This window comes from Paramisgurnus dabryanus, chromosome 4 (genome assembly GCF_030506205.2).
Source record: "Paramisgurnus dabryanus chromosome 4, PD_genome_1.1, whole genome shotgun sequence".
In the NCBI taxonomy this organism is placed as follows: Eukaryota; Metazoa; Chordata; class Actinopteri; order Cypriniformes; family Cobitidae; genus Paramisgurnus; species Paramisgurnus dabryanus.
In genome coordinates this window covers 22,865,623-22,886,690 of record NC_133340.1, presented here as the reverse complement: position 1 = coordinate 22,886,690, position 21,068 = coordinate 22,865,623, and the positions used below count along the sequence as shown (strand labels likewise).

The 21,068-nt window shown below is 42.3% G+C and overlaps 1 protein-coding gene across 2 annotated transcripts in view; it reads left to right on the top strand.

Moving 5' to 3' along the window:
- The window catches only part of usp34 (ubiquitin specific peptidase 34), a 62,571-nt gene that overhangs the window by 16,016 nt on the left and 25,487 nt on the right, over positions 1-21,068 (top strand). Inside the window, exons 7-44 of one of the 2 annotated variants that reach the window (XM_065295173.2) lie at positions 1,268-1,460; positions 1,536-1,597; positions 1,703-1,784; positions 2,043-2,135; positions 4,166-4,291; positions 4,444-4,573; positions 4,723-4,853; positions 4,938-5,704; positions 5,777-5,991; positions 6,082-6,197; positions 6,275-6,402; positions 6,493-6,582; positions 6,778-6,873; positions 6,955-7,037; positions 9,371-9,525; positions 9,607-9,720; positions 9,816-9,915; positions 10,053-10,212; positions 12,009-12,156; positions 12,345-12,492; positions 12,572-12,672; positions 12,769-12,978; positions 13,065-13,190; positions 14,238-14,360; positions 14,453-14,536; positions 14,627-14,713; positions 14,794-14,994; positions 15,072-15,195; positions 15,274-15,398; positions 17,126-17,278; positions 17,370-17,530; positions 17,667-17,971; positions 18,082-18,245; positions 18,348-18,413; positions 18,521-18,667; positions 18,747-18,803; positions 19,953-20,030; positions 20,818-20,912. In XM_065295173.2, coding sequence (XP_065151245.2) covers positions 1,268-1,460; positions 1,536-1,597; positions 1,703-1,784; positions 2,043-2,135; positions 4,166-4,291; positions 4,444-4,573; positions 4,723-4,853; positions 4,938-5,704; positions 5,777-5,991; positions 6,082-6,197; positions 6,275-6,402; positions 6,493-6,582; positions 6,778-6,873; positions 6,955-7,037; positions 9,371-9,525; positions 9,607-9,720; positions 9,816-9,915; positions 10,053-10,212; positions 12,009-12,156; positions 12,345-12,492; positions 12,572-12,672; positions 12,769-12,978; positions 13,065-13,190; positions 14,238-14,360; positions 14,453-14,536; positions 14,627-14,713; positions 14,794-14,994; positions 15,072-15,195; positions 15,274-15,398; positions 17,126-17,278; positions 17,370-17,530; positions 17,667-17,971; positions 18,082-18,245; positions 18,348-18,413; positions 18,521-18,667; positions 18,747-18,803; positions 19,953-20,030; positions 20,818-20,912 — 5,544 coding nt within the window. The remainder of the gene's footprint in view (positions 1-1,267; positions 1,461-1,535; positions 1,598-1,702; positions 1,785-2,042; positions 2,136-4,165; positions 4,292-4,443; positions 4,574-4,722; positions 4,854-4,937; positions 5,705-5,776; positions 5,992-6,081; positions 6,198-6,274; positions 6,403-6,492; positions 6,583-6,777; positions 6,874-6,954; positions 7,038-9,370; positions 9,526-9,606; positions 9,721-9,815; positions 9,916-10,052; positions 10,213-12,008; positions 12,157-12,344; positions 12,493-12,571; positions 12,673-12,768; positions 12,979-13,064; positions 13,191-14,237; positions 14,361-14,452; positions 14,537-14,626; positions 14,714-14,793; positions 14,995-15,071; positions 15,196-15,273; positions 15,399-17,125; positions 17,279-17,369; positions 17,531-17,666; positions 17,972-18,081; positions 18,246-18,347; positions 18,414-18,520; positions 18,668-18,746; positions 18,804-19,952; positions 20,031-20,817; positions 20,913-21,068) is intronic. The other variant, XM_065295174.2, reaches the window with a different exon arrangement.

Sequence of the window (21,068 nt, the reverse complement as noted above, 5' to 3'; positions counted from 1 at the left end):
CATACTAGATTATTGATGAATTAAATGTTTTTACCTCTAATGGGAATAGCTGCGTGATGAAGTGAAACTAAAGGGTTAATAAACACAAACTGAAGCAGATGTTGTAGAACGTCTGGCAAACGATGATAGAAAGCGCAAATTTGTTTAAAACTGATTATTTCCCACTATTAATTACATTATCTTAAAGGAGTGTAACTGTAGCATGTAAATAATTCACATAAATAACGTTATATCTAATCAACAGGCACGTGAAACCTAGCTAGCAGGTTGCTCAAACAACCAAATCACCAGCTAACTTACTTTAAATTTGCAAGAACTATAGACGAATACAATAACAGGCTAAAATAAACCCAAAACATAAGTCCACTTAAAGTTCTCATGGACACGTGTTTTATCAACTGGCTATCCTCCAGACATGACGGACCACGTCTTTATCTCATTTCTCCGAGATGTTTTATCAACTGGCTAGTTATCCTCCAGGCAATGACGGTCCGGACCACGTCTTTCTCATTTCCGCCTTCCACGCTTTTCTCCGAGATGCACTTGACGACCTTTTTTGCAGCAAATTATAATTTTTTTGGACGACCTAGTTAAGGCGGCAGGGTTTCCCAGCTTAGGCGGGCCACCCAAACTGCAAAGTGCTGCGGGAAACCCTGAGTATGCGCTCACTGTACGCACACCGCTGGATAAAGAAAAACTAACTATACTTTAGGCTTAAAGGTCAAAGGTCATTGCATTTCCAATACAAGGCACTATTTACACAACCTATCACAGCAATTATACATTTTTATTTGTATTTTTTTTTTATCAATTTCTGTCAAGTGCATCCAGAAGTTTCGACCCAGAATTTTCATTTCAGAGCATCACTAATAATAAGTAATCTTTGCCTGTGAAAATCATATATAGTAGTGCCATGTGCAATGCTGTGAAAAGGATTTTAGTTTATTTTTTACAAACTGGGTCAATAGTTTTCTGTTATTTTTAACTGTCCCATCCGTCAATAACAAGCTCTCTACAAAGCCTGCATTATATTGTGACTGATTCACAAAACAATTTGTGCTAAAATGTGTCGCACAACCTGATGAGCTCAGTCTGCATTTGTAACACTGATCAGCATGTGATCTGGTAAATTTACTTACATTTTACTATTTGTTCTTTTGGTGTTTGTCATGTCAGGAAGGATGTCGGTGAGGTGCAAAAAGACCCACTAAGGATAAAGCAAGATTGATTATGTAATTCCTCTCTCTCTCTCTCTTTCTTTTTATAGATATCTGTGTAAGTTGTCGGATCAGGAGTTGCGTCAGAGCGCAGCGAGGAACATGGCCGATCTGATGTGGAGCACGGTGAAGGAACCGTTGGACAGCGCGCTGTGTTTCGACAGGGAGAGTTTGGATCTGGCCTTCAAATACTTCATGAGTCCAACGCTCACCATGAGACTCGCCGGACTCAGCCAGATCACAGTATGAAACCCTCACGTGCAAACAAACGTACATGCTTTTGTTGCCTTTCTCTAATCTTTTGCTTGTATTTTGCAGAATCAGCTACACACCTTCAATGACGTCTGTAACAATGAGTCCCTGGTGTCTGACACTGAGACGTGAGTCTTTATACTTAATATCATCACCGGACACCGCTTGACCAATCAAATTAGAGAATCAAAACTGTTTGTGACGAAACACATCGTTTATGTTTCTTTTCTCAGGTCAATAGCGAAGGAACTCGCCGACTGGCTTATCAACAACAATGTCGTAGAGCACATATTTGGACCAAATTTGCACATTGAGGTAAGTTTGTGCTTCAAATTGCTTCTTGATGAGAGAAAACAGGTGTAAAATCCCTGCGGTTTGTGTCTTGGGAACCGGGATATCATAGAGACTTGGCATGTTTAGCTTTTGCGTGGCCAAGCATCACTCACATTTACTTAGGAAAATATATATTCTAGCTGTCCTTGTAGTCTGTTTTTCCTGTAAGCAAGTTTTGAGATGTTTCTTTGGTTGAACAGTTATTTTCTTGGTAGAGATTTATGACTCTTTGTGTTGTAGATCATTAAACAGTGCCAAGTGATCCTGAACTTCCTGGCTTCAGAGGGACGGTTGAGCACTCAACATGTGGACTGTATATGGGCGGCTGCTCAGGTACACTCACTCACACAAACCTGCCCGCTTATTCTTTTAAGATTAGCATACTGACACATTACCTGTGCTGTTTTTTTAAGTGTCCACTGTATGCAACACACTAGAGGTCTTCATGGGTCCACTTAGATCCGAAAACCAGAGGTCCGACCCAAGTGGGTTCGGGGCTAAAAGTTTTACGTGTGCCTCGGATAGGGGTGTCACGGGTGTCAAAGGTCACAATTCGATTCGCCATTTTTAGACTAGACTTTTATAAAATATAATATCTGACCTTGAACCCAGAGTTGCCCTGCCATGTTAGTCGTGCTTCCAGTGGAAAAATATTGTACACTCACATACCTGATAAAACGAAACTTCCTGTCAGATGAACATTCCTGTCAGTACTTTAAAAACCTTAAAAATGTGCTTTTATTATCGTCAGACGAGATTGTGAGACTATACCCCAATAAGTAATGTTTAAATGCTGTTTTCATAACTCTTAAGCAACTTAAAATAAGTTGTTGTGAAACCTAAACAGATCTCAGTTCACAGAAACGACCCGTCCTGGCACAGACGCCGTTCTGCTGTGCTCTGATTGAGTTCAGATGAAAGCGGGATGTGCGTGCTGTTTTTTGTTTCCCATGTAAAGAGCAGCTTGCGTGGTGTCTCCTGCTTCTGCCATGCTAACTGGCTGTAGCTGGTGAAGTTAGAGGAGGTTGACTCGCAGCACTCAACACGTGTTTATTTTTTTGCTTGGCAAGCCGACAGGACGTGAAATGGGGGCGTGGAAGCATCAATGATTCCATTTTTTAATTCGAAGTTCGAGGTTGTGACTTAATTTCGATCCTTTCAAAATTGTGACACTGTTAGGCTCGGACACAGGTCGGGTATAATATTAGCATGTCGGGTAATTTAAAATGAATGTGTTTTTGACAAACTGACCCAGACTATCTTGCATGTGTGCATCGAGTCTTTTTCCAACCCATCAATTGTTTGCCAAGAGCGCTTGTGACATTGTGTGGCTGGCGGTAGGTTCATTTTCGTATAGCCCGACCTGTCAATCATTTTTGAATGCTCACTTAGCGGTTACCTTGGTGTTGTCACCAGATAACAAATGAAAATGAATAGAGCAGGAGGCCACTTGTTTGCGAGGCCACCGGTGTTTCTTTGTCTGACTGCACACTAGTGTTGGGCAATATGCCTCATTTTGACATGGTCAGCCAATGAGATCGCCAATACACGATAGTATCGGGGGCGAAGCAGTAGTTAACTCGTTTATCAATCACTTGATTGCTGGACAAAAAAGAGCAAGGGTAACACTGTCATGACCCAACCTTTTCAAAACTGATAACATTAATCCGAGCACGTCATTAAGTCCAGGTGCTCCAAAATGTTCTGCATGCCAGGGACCGGGGATGACAAACTCACTGGTTTTAAACCCCTATGTGCCTCTCTAGTGCAGGGAAATGTCAGAGCTGCGCGTATTGCAAGCTAATGCGTGAGGAGTCGTCGGAGTCATGCACATTACAATTAATGTGCTAGAATTCGTCCATGCCACGCGCATTTACGTCCGAGCAAGATTCGTGTAAATTAAGAAATCCGCGCGCGTTACAAGCTCTCTCGCACAATGAAGCCCACGAACCCTCTCATGCGCGGAAAAGCACCCAATACGCATGTTAATGTGAAACTACTATCTAACTGGCTGTACTATCTCTATCGGCACAACCCTACTGCACACACGTCGTGCCGATAACATACAGGTTAAAAAAATGCCACTGGGTCAGGTCAGACCTAATTTTTTTTCAGGTTTGTCTCGGTCTGGTCTTTCTTTAAAAAAAAAACACGGTTTACGTGTTTGGGTAAAAAGTAATTCGGGTCATTTCAGGTTTGGTACGTTTCTTTGGACCTTAGAAGACCTCTACAGCACAGCACATAGTGTGAGAGTCTTGACCTTTCATGATTTGAAGTGATCTGGATGACACTTATTGATGATTTAAACTTGCAACGTCATGTGACAAATGTTTTTTTACTGATCAGTCTCTCTCTTTTTTCAGTTGAAGCACTGCAGTCGCTACATCCATGATCTCTTCCCCTCCCTCATAAAGAACCTTGACCCGGTTCCTCTACGGCACGTGCTCAGTCTGGTGTCCGGCTTACACCCCAGTGCGCACACAGAGCAGGTATGACACGCTCGATCTGTTTTGGATTTAATATTTTTCATCTTGTAAACATGGCATTCTTGGTGCAAGATGCTGATATTTTCCAGATGTGAAGTGGAATGTGTTTTTTTTGCTAAACTCTGTATTTGGTTTTATTGTTTGTGTGTTCGCAGACGCTGTATTTGGCATCAATGTTGATCAAGGCCTTATGGAATAACGCCCTGGCAGCCAAAACTCAGCTATCCAAACAGAGCTCCTTCGCCTCGCTGCTTAACACCAACATTCCCATGGGCAACAAGAAAGGTCAGTGCGTATGTGACATAAATGTCAGACCTTCACATTTATCACTGTTTATCTTTGTTACATTTATACATTTGGCAGATGCTTTTATGTAAAGTACTTTACAGTGCATTGTTTTCTGGTTCAAATATCAGTGATATGTTTTTCTCCAGGTTCTCCTGCGGGAAGTCCGGAAAGCAGTGACAACAGCGACACGCATCACAGTGGAGGAAGTGACATGGAGATGGACGAGCCAATCATGAGCAGCGGTAAACGAGGACAACAGAGGCTATCAGACACAGAGGTAACTCGAGCACGTACATTTGTATATATAAGTGTTAAAAAATGCCGGTCAGGTACGTTAAATGTTTAATTTGTTGTATGGCAGGAGTCCCTGCAGGGCAGCTCGGATGAGACGGCCAACAGCGGAGAGGAGGGCAGCAGCAGCGGTCGCAGCGAAGCGTCCAGTAACGAGGCCGGATCCAGCAGAGCCAGCCAATCGGCAGGCAGCCCGGGGAGCGAGCTGCACTCTGACGACATGGCCGACAGCGAGGCCCTGAAAGAAGAAGAAGAGGAGGAGGAGGAGGAGGAAGAAGAGGACGATGATGAGGATGATGAAGATGACGATGAAGACGACGATGACGACAGACCTGCCGTGGCGTCAGAGGGAAGCCCGCAGAAAGAAAGCAGAGATACCTCCACATCAGAACTACGCAAACGGAAAGCAGGGGAAGCTCTCGGAGATGTCCAAGGTCCTCCGGAACGAACCGGAATTCAGCCCGGCATTCCCGGCAACATTACCTCCGGTCCCACCCTTTCCAAAACCAAATCTGTTCCCTTCTCTCCAGAGACAGCCGCTGCCATGGTAGCCTCGTCGTCATCTTCCCTTAGAATTCTTGATCCGTGCACCTCTTCATCCATGTGTCTGGAAGGAACGTCCGGAGAGCAGGCCGACCCCTCTTCACATTCCCAGAATCCCCAGCAACCACAGCAAGACATGGGTCCAACCCAGGAGCCTTCCTGTTTGCCTCGACCATCAGACTTCCTGACGGAGGCCATGGGCAATGAACTTTTCAATTGCAGACGCTTCATCAGCCCACAGCAACATCATCATCACCATCATCACCACCATCATCATCACCACCACCATGATGGGTAAGGCTGCTTTTCCTATGCGACATTACCTATTTTTTGTGACATGCTCTCAAACGCCGTCTCTATATGCAGTCATATGGTAGAGGACATGCTGAGCGCAGACGACGTAAGCTGTAGCAGTTCCCAGGTCAGCGCGAAGTCCGAGAAGAACATGGCGGATTTCGACGGAGAGGAATCCGGGTGCGAGGAAGAGCTGGTTCAGATCAATTCACACGCCGAGCTCAGCTCACACCTGCAGCAACACCTGCCCAACTTGGCCTCCATATACCACGAACACCTGGTGCAAGGTAAATACACACCACACAGCACTTAAACACTAAGGTTACGCTAAGGTTATGCTTAGTCATGTAAGATGATGATATGAACATCCACTCCAGGTCCGGCAGTGCACAAACATCAGTATTCCACCCACGCTGTGACTGACATCAACTTGGACAACGTCTGCAAGAAAGGCAACACTCTTCTGTGGGATCTTGTCCAGGACGACAATGCGGTACGTTTAACTCATGGCATGCTAAAATATTTGGTGTACACCGACATCTGATTGTGTCTTATTCCCATGCCAAATAGATCCACCTATCAGAGGGCTTGATCAATGAAGCAGAGAAGCTGTTGTGTTCTTTGGTCTGTTGGTTTACTGACCGCCAGATCCGCATGCGTTTTATCGAGGGCTGTCTGGAAAACCTCGCTAACCACCGGTGAGTCCCTCACGAGGTTGTGCGTGAGGTTCGGTTCTCTCTCTCAGGTCATGTAGTTTGATTGATTGGTTTATTTTTGTTGGTCCATAGGTCGGTGGTGGTGTCCTTGCGTTTGCTGCCCAAGCTTTTTGGAACCTTTCAGCAGTTTGGCTCCAGCTACGACACTCATTGGATAACCATGTAAGCTCCGCCCACCTCCCTCAATTGTGACTAACGATTGCTTGCTCTTTGTTTGGTTTATACAGGTTTTGTATTCACTTACTGAAATTGTCATGTTTACGAACTTAAATGTTGCATCTTGTAATAACATAAGTAGAGTTGTTGAGGAAGGATGATGATGATGATGATGGTGATGATGATGATGGTGTGCTGCAGGTGGGCTGAGAAGGAGCTTCACATGATGAAGCTCTTCTTTGATAATCTCTTGCACTATATCCAGGAAGTGAGAGAGCAGCGCCACAAATTCGCTCTGTAAGTGGGTTTGAATTTTATTAAGAGTGTGTATACCTTTGAATAAAGTGTTTGTGTGTTAACATCAGTTGTGTGTCACAGGTACAGTCACAGTGCAGAGGTGCAAGTGCGTTTGCAGTTTCTCACCTGCGTGTTCTCAACGCTTGGATCACCTGACCACTTCAGTGAGTCTCAAGGTTTTTCCTTAATGCCAGAAACATTCCTCTTGTGTATTTAAAATTGGACTTCTGTGAGGGTTGAACTTCTATATAGTTTTTATCATTTTATGTTGTCGTTCATAATAAAATGACAGTAAACTAGCAAGTAACTAGCAGTATTCATTCACCAAGGTCAGTTGTAGTCTCAGCCTCACAGACCTTTGGCTGAACGTCTGATGCATACAGAAGTCGTCCTCTGATTGGTCAAATTACACAGGATTTCTGGGAGACCTGTGTGTCGCCATCTTTAAGTACCAGTGTGGAGATTTTTTGCGATATCTAGTGATAAGACTGATGCGGGCGGGGCGATGAAACGTCTATAAATTGCACATTCTTAGGTAATAAAAACAATATATTTTGATCTTGCATCTTTAACGGTTCGCACGGAAATGACACAAAGCTGCCTGATTGAAGATGAAAGCTGACATTGTTGATAGTATGCAACCAACGTCCTCAGCTCATCCCTCTATGGCCCTGTCCCAAATGGCACGCTCCAGACTTATGGACATTCTCAGAGTCCACGCTTTGGTGACATCATGCAGTGCAGACCTTAGGGACCCTTGAAGCGAGTCCACGAGAGCGCACCGGTGTCGTATTTTGGGACAGACTTGAGCATCACGCCGGAAATAGGAAGAGAAATTGCCCATCAGTGGGAACCTCTCCCTTCTGATTGCTCTTTCGCGAGGACTTCTGGGTTGGTAAAGTGCGCAAAGCCTGCTGCAGTGTTGGCTTCGCCCGAAGACCACATCAAGGGTGCAAAGGGGGCGCTGATGAGCAAAATTTCGGAGTGTAAAAATGACAGATGGGACACCCTATGGACTCGTAGACTAACCCCTCGTTCAGACAGCCAGCGACGTTATCGCTGTGTGTCGCTTGTCTCTTTCAATGAGGCGTTTCTAAATCTGCTTGTCATAAACAAATGAGTACCATCCACGCCAGTAACTGACGAGAGAAGGGTGACGTGAACTCCACTGCTTTGTTCTCATTGGTAGTCGCTCCCAAAAGTCGCTCGACATCTGCATAAAGTTAAACTTTTCTTAACTTTCTCGCGTCGCTGGACACGCCCATACGGTCGCCAACGGTCACTGTCGCTCGTGTCGCCGGAAGTCGCCAGGTTTCCATTGAAATGAATGAGATCGCGTCGCTCTGCTACTGCTTGTCATTGGCTGTCTGAACGAGGGGTAAGCGAGCATGCGCAATTTCAGGCCACGAGACCAAAAGTCCACGTGAAGTGCGCAATTTGGGAGAGGGCCTATTTCCAAACGCATACAAAAGCTGCCACAGGACAAACACGTCATCGTCTGAGACAACGTATTGACAAACGCGTTCTATAGAGCAGTTTGTCTATTTTGGGCTACTGTAAAATCATGATGGCGACTTCCATGTAAGATATAGACGGTTTTAGCGGCGTTCGTAGTCGACACATAACTTTCGGTAAACTCCACTAAGAATAAATAACACAAAGTACTTTAAACGTAGTTTATTTATATAACAAGCAAAATAAACAACACGTTGATTACCTAGGAAACCAAAACATTTGTTATTTTCGACGAGTTCAAGAGTTCAGTTTAGCATCTATTCGGAACGTTATAAAAACTGAAAACGGAAGTAAAGTTTGGACCAGTATCCCGTCACTGCACGTGCGTCCGATGAAACGTCTATAAATTGCACATTCTAAGGTAATAAAAACAATACATTTTGATCTTGCACCTTTAATGTTTCGGACGGAAATAACACAAAGCCGCCTGATCGAAGATGAAAGCTGACATTGTTGACAGTACATTTCATCAAGATCAAATAAACAATGTATTTTTAAAAGAGTGTGAGACATTTTAACGTGTTTTTATATTGTTGTTATAAACTTTAGAGACTTTCATGAATGATTGTTGCAAAATCTTCACACCCCCAAACATGCCGCGGCACAACGCGAAGCCTAGGGCCTTATTTATAAAGCGTGTGTCCGCACAGATTTGATCGTAAAGTTTGTAAGCAATAAGATACGAGAGGCTGTGCTGTATCGTGAATAAGTAACGGCTGAAGGGCGTTGTTAGGCACGACGCGAAGCGTCAATAAAGCACACCTATTGACCAATCAGAATCAAGGATTGGAACTAACCGTTTTATAAATTGCGACAATGCACTGCATCTTCTGGGCTACATACTACGTGCGCGTACAAAGTAAAAGTTCGGCAGTGCGCGCATACAATTGTACTATACGCGAACCCTCGGGTATGCTTAAAAACTACTTATTTTGAATTCTGACTATTTAACATTATTCTCCTGTGTGTGTTTGTGTATTAGGGTTGAGTCTGGAGCAGGTGGATATCCTGTGGCACTGTTTAGTGGAGGACTCTGAGTGTTACGACGACGCCTTGCACTGGTTTTTAAATCAGGTCCGAAGTAAAGACCAGCATGCCATGGGCATGGAGACCTATAAGCATCTGTTCCTCGAAAAGGTGTGAACTCTTTTTATCTTCTACACTTTTACTTGTGCTGAAAGTGGGTCTCTCTCATCACCTGCTCTCTCATTCTCTCAGATGCCTCAGCTGAAACCAGAGACGATCAGCATGACAGGGCTCAATTTGTTTCAGCATCTGTGTAATCTGGCTCGTCTGGCCACGAGTGCTTACGACAGCAGCTCAAACTGCGAGGTTACACATCTGGAGTAGTTTACTTCATATTTGTCTGTGTTCAACCTGTTGTCTACTTATACCTTTGACTATAATATCTCTGTGTGTATCTGTAGTTGTGTGGTATGGATCAGCTGTGGGGTATCGCCTTGAGGGCTCAGTCCGCCGACATCAGCCGAGCTGCTATCCAGTATATCAACTCCTATTACATCAGCGGTCAGTAGATCTCATACTCTTTCCTAAGCATACACAATATAATTTCGAGTTTTTGTGAGATGTTTGTGTATGTAACTCTTTCCTATAGACAGGTGTTGGCAGGTGTGTGATGTGTTTTTTGGTATGTGTGTTTGTAGGTAAAACGGGTCTAGAGAAGGAGCAGGAGTTCATCAGTAAGTGTATGGAGAGTTTGATGATGGCGTCTGCTAACCTGGAGAAAGACGCTCACTCCAGTCTCACCATCATAGAGAGAGGACTACTGCTCCTCAAAACACACCTGGAGGCCTTCAGGCGCAGGTACATATTGAAAAACACAATGATAAACTAAACGCATCTATGGGTGTTCTTTTAAAGGAATTTTACACTTTTATAAAAAAATTCTGATAATTTACCCATGTCATCCAAGATGTTTGTCTTTTTTTGTTCAGTCGAGAAGAAATCAAGATTTTTAGGAAAACATTCCAGGATTTTTCTCCATGTAGTGGACTTAAGTGGACCTTAACAGTTAACAGTTTCAATGTAGCATTAAAGGGCTCTAAACGATCCCAAAACGAGGCATAATGGTCTTATCTAGAGAAACGATAGTTATTTTTGCCAAAAAAAGAAGAGTTTCGTTGCAAAACGAGAGAAATCCATTTTTTAAAATTTTTGTCAAAAACATGTTTATTATTATGTTATCATGTAATTTTTTTTTTTATGGTGCTACTTAGCTATAAGTACTTTTTTACTTCTTGTCTTGCACTAGCCGTGTGATGCGCCAGTGTGACCTTACGTATTACATAATCATGTCTAAAGGTCACGCATTACGTATGTGAAACAACCGCTCCAGTGTTTACTAGGCGTGTGACAGATCACAAAACTCACGGTTCGGATCACATTACGGTTTTTGAAGCACGGATCGGATCATTTTTCGGATCAGCAAAAATGGGGTGGGAAAATCTAATAAGAACAAATAAAGAAATTACAAACATTTATAAAAAGAACAAAGTTGCACAATTAACTCTTTCACCGCCAGGTTTTTATAAGTTGCGGAAGAGCGCCACCTGGTGGATAATAGCGGTATTGCAGATTGACAAGATATCTCTCGAATTTTTTTTTTTTAGAGTTACAGAAGGGATTTTCTCTTTGTCTTGGGTTGTTTGATTAATATTAATGACACAGACTTAAGAGAGGTTACTGTCTCTTTAAGACCAAATAAGCACAGACTGGTTTCTGGCTGTAATCTCTACATACACTTAAGACACAAACATATGTTTTTATTAGAAAAAGAATACTGCGGAGATCATTTTGTTTATATGTGCCCTGTCAAGAACAAAAAGATTTTATGTTCGCTTGCTTTTTGAAACGCGTCTCTCTGTGTGTACACTTTTGAGTGCACTTAAACATGCACAGACGGAGGGCGAATTCCAATCAGCGCAGCATAAACAGTCGTCCCACATAAAAACGTTACGTTTTTTTTCATTGTTCTATTCGCAAAATGTATATTAGTCGAATACAGTATGAGACACAGTAGCACTCTCTAAAGTTTACACATCAAGAGTTCTGAATCTGCTTGCCTTTGAAGGGATGATCACATCTGACTGGAGCTGGACCGGACACATTCAACCACATGTGCGTCTGCATACAGAAAGCTGCTCACTTCAGTGCCTTTTTGTGGTTAAATTGTTTAAAATCACTTGAATGTTAACATTTGCAAGCCTTTGAAACACGTGCAAAAGATAATTTTTCCCTATTTAAATTTACGTATTAATCCGCAAATCGCATCCAAGCCGAACCGTGGGTCGATCACGGATTAACTGTGATCCGTCACAGCACTAGTGTTTACAAGTGTGGAGAAAGAGGACCGTTCTGACGTTTTTGTATGTGGAATGATGCTTATTAATGTTTCACTAATGTAACGCCTGACCTTTCGACGTTATTAAGGTCTTGCTGGCGCGTCACATGGCTAGTGCAAGAAGAGAAGTTGCGGTTTTATTTGCAAGCGCCCATAGTTCCAGAAACACCATAACATAATTGCCACTGACCCATATTATCAAAAAGCTGATTGTGTTAGTGTCGATCTGCTCAGATCTTGTTTTTGTGTGTGTGTGCAGGTTTGCATATCACCTGAGGCAGTGGCAAATCGAGGGGACGGGCATCAGCAGCCATTTGAAAGCTCTCAGCGACAAACAGTCTCTCCCACTCCGGATCGTGTGTCAGCCTGCAGGACTGCCTGACAAGGTGACCATGACATCATCATCGGTACCTGCTCAGGCATGGGGGCGGGGTTATATTAATATTTATGCATTTCATCCAATGCAACTTACATTGCACTGGGGACCGATCCCATAACCTTTGCTGTGTTAATGCAACGTTAATCTTGTCTGTTCTGTAATCAGATTTAGATTTCACAATCAGTCTGAGTTTTAATTGTTGTGTTGTGTGCGTAGATGACCATTGAGATGTACCCCAGCGATCAGGTGGCTGACCTGAGGGCGGAGGTCACTCACTGGTACGAGAACCTTCAGAAGGATCAACTCAGCCAGCAGGCCCAGCTGCAGGAGTTTGGCCAAACCAGTCGTCAACAAGACTTTCCAGGTACACACAACACTGGCTTTTTGATGTTATTCTCTATGGGAAAAAATTGTGCCTGATGTCTGGATGTGTTTACGGGTAGGTGGGCTGATGGGTCCAGTTCGCATGATCTCGTCAGGACACGAGCTGACCACCGACTACGATGAAAAAACTCTTCATGAGCTCGGCTTCAAAGACATGCAGGTAACCCGTAAGCGATTATCCCCAAAGCCTAAAGTGAAAAGAGATCATAGTGTGAAATCGAGTGTCTTTAGACCAGTTTCTGTGTCGTTGCATCAGATGGTGTTCGTGTCTCTGGGCGCTCCGAGGAGAGAGAGGAAGGGTGAGGGGGTTCAGCTGCCGGCCTCGTGTTTGCCGCCTCCTCAGAAGGAGCACATCCCTATGCTGCTGCTCCTGCAGGAGCCACACCTCACCACACTCTTCGACCTGCTGGAGATGCTGGCCTGCTTCAAACCGCCCAGTCCAGACAGACCCCAGCACAGCACTGAGGTACGGCTCGGCCGTGCCGGATCCAGAGCAGACCGTGATTGATTCTGGGTTCATCTGGTAATGTGTTTGCGTTTGGTCTTTTGCAGAGCGTTCGCTGTGAGGAGCTTCACCTCCACGCTGAAAATCTGTCTCGACGCGTGTGGGAGCTGCTCATGCTTTTGCCCACCTGTCCCAGCATGCTTCAGGCCTTCCAGAACATCTCAGATGACACGGTCAGTCACGTGACATCACTTACAGCATCTTGACCTACTCCAGGACATATAAGGCAACAGTTTTTTCACATAAATGCCTCTCAATATGTCAATCATACTGCACATCCGTAAAAATGTAGTAGGTGGCGCCAAATACACATAAAAGTTCATCTGGGCTGAAGCAACCTGAAAAACTACAGTGGTTTACAGTAAGGCAGGCTTTTACTGTTAAAGGATTACGGCACTTTCCCCTTGTCATTCAAGATGTTTATGTCGAAAAGAAATTAAGTTTTTTGAGGAAAACATTCCAGGACATTTCTGGACCTCAACAGTTTACAGGTTCAGTGCAGTTTAGCTTCAAACGGCTCTAAACAATCCCAACCGAGGCATAAGGGTCTTATGTAGCAAAACGATTGTCATTCCCCTGCAAAAAATTTTTTTTTTAACCACATCTGCCTGTCTTGTATTAGCTGTGTGACCACCATAGAGACAGAGCGCAACGTCTCATAACCTAAAAACCACTCTCACCGGGGGGAAAACAATCCATACGTCTCCATGACTTTGTATTGCCTCTTTGTCATTTCTGGCTTATAACAAAAACTGAATGATGCCTTAAAGCTGCTGTGTGACAGGATGTACAGCCAACAAGCAAAAAAACCCAGAAATAAGTTTTTATAAGCTTTCAACCCCAAAAAACGAGCGTTTAAAGACATAAAAGTGGAAACGGGCAACTTTTCATAGTACTCATATTAGTAGAACTGCGCCCACTAGAGGAAAACATATTTCTATGTTTTTTGGCTTGTTAGCTGTATATCCTATCACACAGCAGCTTTTAAGCATTAATCTGTTTTTTATTATAAGCCAGAAATGACAAGGAAGTGGCTTCTAACAATACAAAGTCAATGGAGGTGGTTGGATTGTTTCCCCCACGGTGAGCATGGTTTTTAAATTAACATAACTGCGCTCTGTCTCTATGTGTTGTGTCTGGACAACACATGACATCATGCGATGACCTTGACGAATAAAAATTGTATTTCACTTAAATTAATATCATGCTTTCTGTTTAAGGGATCTGACGGTTTGTGCTGGAAGGATCTTCTGAGGATCAAGAGCGCCCATAAGCTGCTCTACGCGTTGGAAATCATAGAGGCCCTCGGCAAACCGAATCGCAGGATTCACCGCGAATCTACAGTACTTACACGCACTAACAGTATATTCAGCATCGCTCTCGCAATGTAAAATGTTTGAAGCTGAACGTGTGCATGTGAACGTGTGTGTTTCAGGGCAGCTACAGTGATTTGTATCCAGACTCGGATGACTCCAGCGAAGAACAGATCGAGAACAGTAAGAACACGTGGAGCTGCAAGGTACCAACATCTGTCTTACGACACTCCTGAAAGTGAAAGTTTAGTGTCTGATATTTCTTTAAAAAAAAATTCATCTTGTGTCTCTTGTAGTTTGTGTCGTCTGGAGGTCTTCAGCTTCTGCTGGATATTTTTAACTCTGCGATCCTAGAGCCAAAAGAGCAGGAATTCTGGACGGTGGTGAGTGTTTTTGTATGAACCTGACAGATATAACCACAAAATCTTTTTTTTTATGTCTTCTAATGTTTCTGTCACTGTAGTGGTTGTTGGACTGTCTTGCCTGTCTGCTGAAGCTGATCTGTCAGTTTGCCGTGGACCCGGCCGATTTGGATTTGGCATATCACGATGTCTTCGCCTGGTCCGGTCTCACCGACACGCAAAGGAAGAGAGCGTGGCCGGGGAAGTCTCGAAAATCTACCGTGGATCATGGGAAGAACCTACACATACCCCGTCTTACGGAGGTGCGTGACGACATCAAGCTTTTCATTATATATATTTTTCGTGTATTTGCTGTGGCTCATTTTAAGATTTCCCTCAGGTGTTTCTGAGTCTCGTTCAAGACACCAACCTCATCCAGCGGCTCATTAACTTGGCTTACACGTACGACAATCTGGCACACAGGGTTCTGAAGGCCCAATCAGATCACAGGTCCAGACATGAGGGTAAGCGCCTCATTGGTTGGATTTTTGATTCATTTGGTATTGTTATTGATGAGTGTAAAATTGTGTGTGTCTTCACAGTGACTCATTACTCAATGTGGCTGCTGGTAAGTTGGGCTCACTGCTGTTCTGTGGTGAAGTCCAGCCTGGCCGACAGTGAACAGCTACACGATTGGCTGAAAAAGCTCACGCTGCTCATACCTGAGGTACATTATAATTAAAGAACAATATTAGTAAAGTTCTCATAACTGTCATATAGCCGGAAGTTACAGCAGTATACCGTGTTTAGTTTTTTGATTGGGATTGTGCGATCCTTGTCCCAAACAAGTTCTCCTCTGAAGTAGGGCTGCAACAACTAAATCCTAATTAAAACTAAAATAAAAAAAAAAACAATGAAATTTGTTGTGTTTAATTGGTCTTTGATGTCACATGCTCCCGCACCATCATTGCCTGGGTTTTAATGATGCGTTCGGATTAATGGCATCGGTTTTGAGAAGGTTGCGGTCATGACAGTGTTGCTCTTGCTTCTCTTTTGTCCACCAATCAAGTGACTTGTCATAGACGAGTAAAAGGTGAATAAGTAAACTACTGCCCCGCCCCCCGATACTATCGTGTACCATCGATCTCACAGGCTGACGATAGGGCGATCTCAAAATGGGGCATATCACCCAACACTATTCTCATCAATGTCTAAAGTTGAAGATTAAAATGAGTTTTTTAACCTGTTGCAAAATTTCCTCACCAGCACATCCCTGAAGACTCAATTCATTTATATTTTGACATTTAAAGATGTTTTACTTTTTAAAATCTGCACACATTTTTTTTAAAGGCCTAAAATATAAAAATCCAAAAGATTATTAGTACATCTGTGCGACCTCTGACATATATAGCAATTGTAAGTCGCTTTGGATAAAAGCGTCAGCTAAATGAATAAATGTAAATGTAAAATGTAAATGTAGTAGTGTGTGGCTTTTGCACTTGTAAAAGTACACTTCTACATGTGAATACCCTGATTTAGTGCCTTATTTAGCTTTAAAAAATAAAAAAAACAAAATGAAAGTGAATATTTATGTTTTAGTCTGATTAGTAGATTAATTGAAAAAATCTTAATTTTCCAAATGTTTTTTCCGATTCATCTTGCGATTATTTCTATAAAAAAATAATCGGCCGATTAATTGTGGAAAAGAATCGGGAATAAATAATTGTCCGATTAAGTGAAAATAAATAAATAAATAATCCCCTATTAAGTGAAAATAAATAAATAAATAATCAGCCGATTAAATAAATAAATAATTGCTTGATTAAGCAAAAATAAATAATCGCCTGATTATAAAATAAATAATTGCCCAATTTAGTGAAAATAAATAAATAATCTCTGGATAAGCAAAAATAAATAAATAACGAAATAATCACCCGATCAAATAAATACATAATTGCCCAATTAAGTGAATATAAATAAATAAATAATCGCCCGAGTAAGTGAAAATAATTAAATAAATAATCCCTGATTAAGTGAAAATAAATAAATAATCTGTCGAATTAAATAAATAAATAATTGCCTGATTAAGCAAAAATAAATAAATAATTGCCTGATTAAAAAATAAATAATTGCCCAATTAAGCGAAAAAAAAATAATTGCCCGATTAAGCCAAAATAAGTAACTAAATAATCACCCGATTAAGTGAAAATAAATAAATAAATAATCGCCCACTTAAATAAATAAATAATTGCATGATTAAGCAAAAATAAATAATTGCTTGATTAAATAAATAAATAATTGCCCGATTAAGCCAAAATAAGTAACTAAATAATCACCCGATTAAATAAATAAATGCCCGATGAATAAAGTATGAGAATAATCGTTAGTTACAGCACTACTCTGAAGGTCTCTTTACTCATAGCGGCTCACAAACTGTGTGGTATGTGTTTGTAGACGGCAGTACGTCAGGAGGCGTGCAGTGGTCTGTATAAGCTCTCTCTGTCTGGACTCGAGGGTGGAGAATCCATCAATAGATCCTTCCTGCTTCTTGCTGCATCCACGCTATTAAAGTTCCTGCCAGACGCACAAGCTCTCAAACCCATCAGAGTGAGTACACACACACATCTCACACCACCCCAGGCTCGCATTGTGCCCATATTAACCCCCGTGTTAAATGATGGCATGTTTGTGTGTGTAGGTGGAGGATTTTGAAGAAGAGGCGTTGTTCAGGACCGGCTGTAAGGAATACTTCTGGCTGCTCTGTAAACTCATCGACAACATCCACGTAAAAGATGCCAGTCAGACCACCTTGCTGGACCTGGACGCCCTTGCCCGACACCTCGCCGACTGCATCCGCAGGTCACTCACACGACCCGCAGACTTTAACTGATTTAAACTTATAAGACATCAATGTCCAGCACTGCGATTGACCAATAAGATTCATGCTTTTGAAAACCCTCAATCCTTCTAACTGATAATTGTTTTCTACTTGCAGTCGCGAGATTTTGGACCAACAGGACGGGGCGATCGAGGACGATGGTCTAACTGGTCTGCTGCGCCTGGCCACCAGCGTCCTGAAGCACAAGCCTCCATTTAAGTTCTCACGGGAAGGTCAGGAGTTCCTGAGGGACACGTACGACCTGCTCTTTCTGTTGCCCAGCCTGAAGGACCGACAGCAGCCCAAATGCAAAAGTCCTGCGGCCCGCGCAGCAGCATACGACCTGTTAGTGGAGGTGGTTAAGGGCTCGGTGGAGAATTACAGATTGCTGCACAACTGGGTCATGTCGCAACACATGCAGGGTGAGCAGTACGCGCACAAGCTGACCTTGCGTGCATCACTTTTATGAGAGAGATGATGTATAAATGATTTCATAAACTCATTATGAGCTGGGTGTGTTATGTTTTTGTAGCGTCTCATGCTCCGTATAAGTGGGATTACTGGCCCCATGATGATGTCAGAGCCGAGTGTCGCTTCGTAGGTCTGACCAACCTGGGCGCCACGTGTTACCTGGCGTCCACCATCCAACAACTCTACATGATCCCAGAGGCCAGACAGGCGGTCTTTACTGCCAAAGTCAGTACAACACACACAATCTTTACTTCTTTTTATGCATCTTTTTTTTTTAATTGTTTGGATTTGTGACCTATTATAATTATTTTGTCTGTTTGCTTTTAGTATTCAGAGGATATAAAGCATAAGACCACACTGCTGGAGCTGCAGAAAATGTTTACGTATCTCATGGTATGTATTTCAGAAACACAAGGGTGCTCACATAAGACATGACGTTGTGTTCAAAAACAGCTAGAAAACGATTCAATTCACAGGTGCATGCATTTGTGTGTCCGCAGGAAAGCGAGAGGAAAGCATATAATCCTCGTCCGTTCTGTAAGACCTACACCATGGACAAGCAGCCGCTGAACACGGGTGAACAAAAAGACATGACGGAGTTCTTCACAGACCTCATCACCAAAATAGAGGAGATGTCTCAGGACCTGGTATGACACCCGTGTGTTTGCAGTGTTTTTGTGAGATTCGGCAGTCCACTGGACTCTAATGGTTGTGTGTTTGTTTCAGAAAAACACAGTCAAAACACTGTTTGGAGGCGTCATCACCAACAACGTTGTTTCACTGGTAAGAAAACTGATTTGATTAACTCTTTCACCGCCAGCGTTTTTTAAAAAAAGTTGCCAGCCAGCGCCAGCGTTTTTCATGATTTTCACCAAAGTTTAATGCCTTCCAGAAAATGTTGTTCTTTAAATATATAAACATACAATATACCAAATGAAAGAACAGACCCTTTGCTTTCAAACAAAAAAAAACGTTTCATCCTACCTTCAGTGGTTCTTTTGCAATCAGCTTTTGAATATGGGTAGGTTTCTGCAAAAACACCACATTTTGAGCAAAAAGCTGAGATAATTCAATTTTTGTGACGGACTTTGCATAGAGATCCCATTCAGAGCGATCTTTAAAACAGACACGGACATGCACCCGCTTGCCATAGGGCAATACTTCCGGGTTTAAAAAGTTGTGGAAGGGTGGCCACCTGGTGGATAATAGCGGTATTGCGGAAAGATGGAAAATCTCGTCATTGGCGGGGGAAGCGTTTTCTCTTAATTGACGAGATATCTCCTCAATGGCGGGGAAAGAGTTAAAGATGTAGTGTGTAAATTTTAGAAAGGATCTCTTGACAGACATGCAATATAATATACATGACTATATTATCAGTGGTGTATAAAGATCTAACGTAACGGAATATATTGTTTTTATTAGCTTAGAATGAGACGGTTTTTATCTCCATACACCACAGGTCTCCTTACATGGAAGTCGCCATTTTGCGCTAGCATGTTTCTACAGTAGCCCTAAACTATAGAGCTTGTTTTGGCACTGTGTTGTCTCAGACGATGACATGTTTTTCCTGTGCCGTCTACGGTTGCTTCTCTGTCCGTTTCGAAATGGAGGGGCGAGCTTTCGACTGAGCCGTTGGTTCAATGCAATTTGCAATCTTACCAATAGATGGTGCTAAATCTACACACTGCACCTTTAACACTTGTAACTCTTTATGTTAGCATGTCTTTCACCACTGGCGTTTTATTTAAACTTACCTAGATGAGATTTAAAATTAATTATATTAACAAAAATGATGATTCTCCCTCGCCCCTGTTTTCTCTTCTGTCTTATAGCAAAAAACAGATGCATGGACACATATATGAGCACAACTAAAGAGATTTGTGACGAGCAGGATGTATTTGTTTATGTTAATTCATGTCTTTGTGTTTACAGGATTGTGATCATGTGAGTCAGACAGCCGAGGAGTTTTATACTGTGAGGTGTCAAGTGGCCGATATGAAAAACATCTATGTGAGTCTTTTTCCTTGTCACACAAAAAGCCTTCATGTTTACTTTGTGTGGGGGGGGGAGACCGGGGCTAGTTGTCACACTTTTACGCCAGCATATATTTCTCGGGATGGGTGTATTTTTGGAAGTGTAAGTACACGTTAACATTTGAAATGCATTGAAACCTGTCCGACCTATAAAAATACACTGGTTTTAAAAACTTTGTTTAACTTTTGTCTTTATTGCATAACTGACCCTTACCAGAATATATGTAAATTAAAATATGAATTTTAGTTTTGGGACTGAACTGACAAAAATATCAGATTTTATTTTGATACCAACGTCCAAATCCTGAATACACAACATTTTATAGTTGTACCTTTGATGTGCACAACACACATGAGTCTCATGCAGTTAGTATGACACGTGCGTTATTCAATAAATATATTGCCTTTAACTAAAGCAGGAATGATGACTAAGTTACTGTCATGTTTTGAGTCATATTTTTACAGGAATTGCAAGTATATTATGACGTTGCTATTTGTGGTTATTATACATGACCATAACAATTAAGATTTGCTTCTCATATTTATACTCATGAATGAAATTATGTCATTGCTTCATTTTTAAATGAAAGGCTTAACTAAATCACTCCCATTATAAAAACTCTAGCCTGTGATTCTGTTTTCTTGCCTAGTGTTGAATTTATAAACTGTTCGTACATTTTTGTTCGCACTGCCCAGCCCAATAAAAAACTCCCTTAATGACACCAAATACACCTTTATCTTGTGTTTTCTCTCTCTCTCTCCAGGAGTCTCTGGATGAGGTGACTATTAAAGACACATTGGAAGGTGACAACATGTACACCTGCTCACAGTGTGGGAAGAAAGTGCGCGCTGAGAAAAGGTACACTCTCACTTTCTCTTTGTAATGGTGCATTCACACCAGCCGCGGTTAAGGCGGCAAAAACACGATAATCACGCGTAGTTGGATGCTTGAACAGTTTGACTTTACTCGCTTCATTCACACGTGAAATTCTAGTCATTTGAGAGATCACATGGA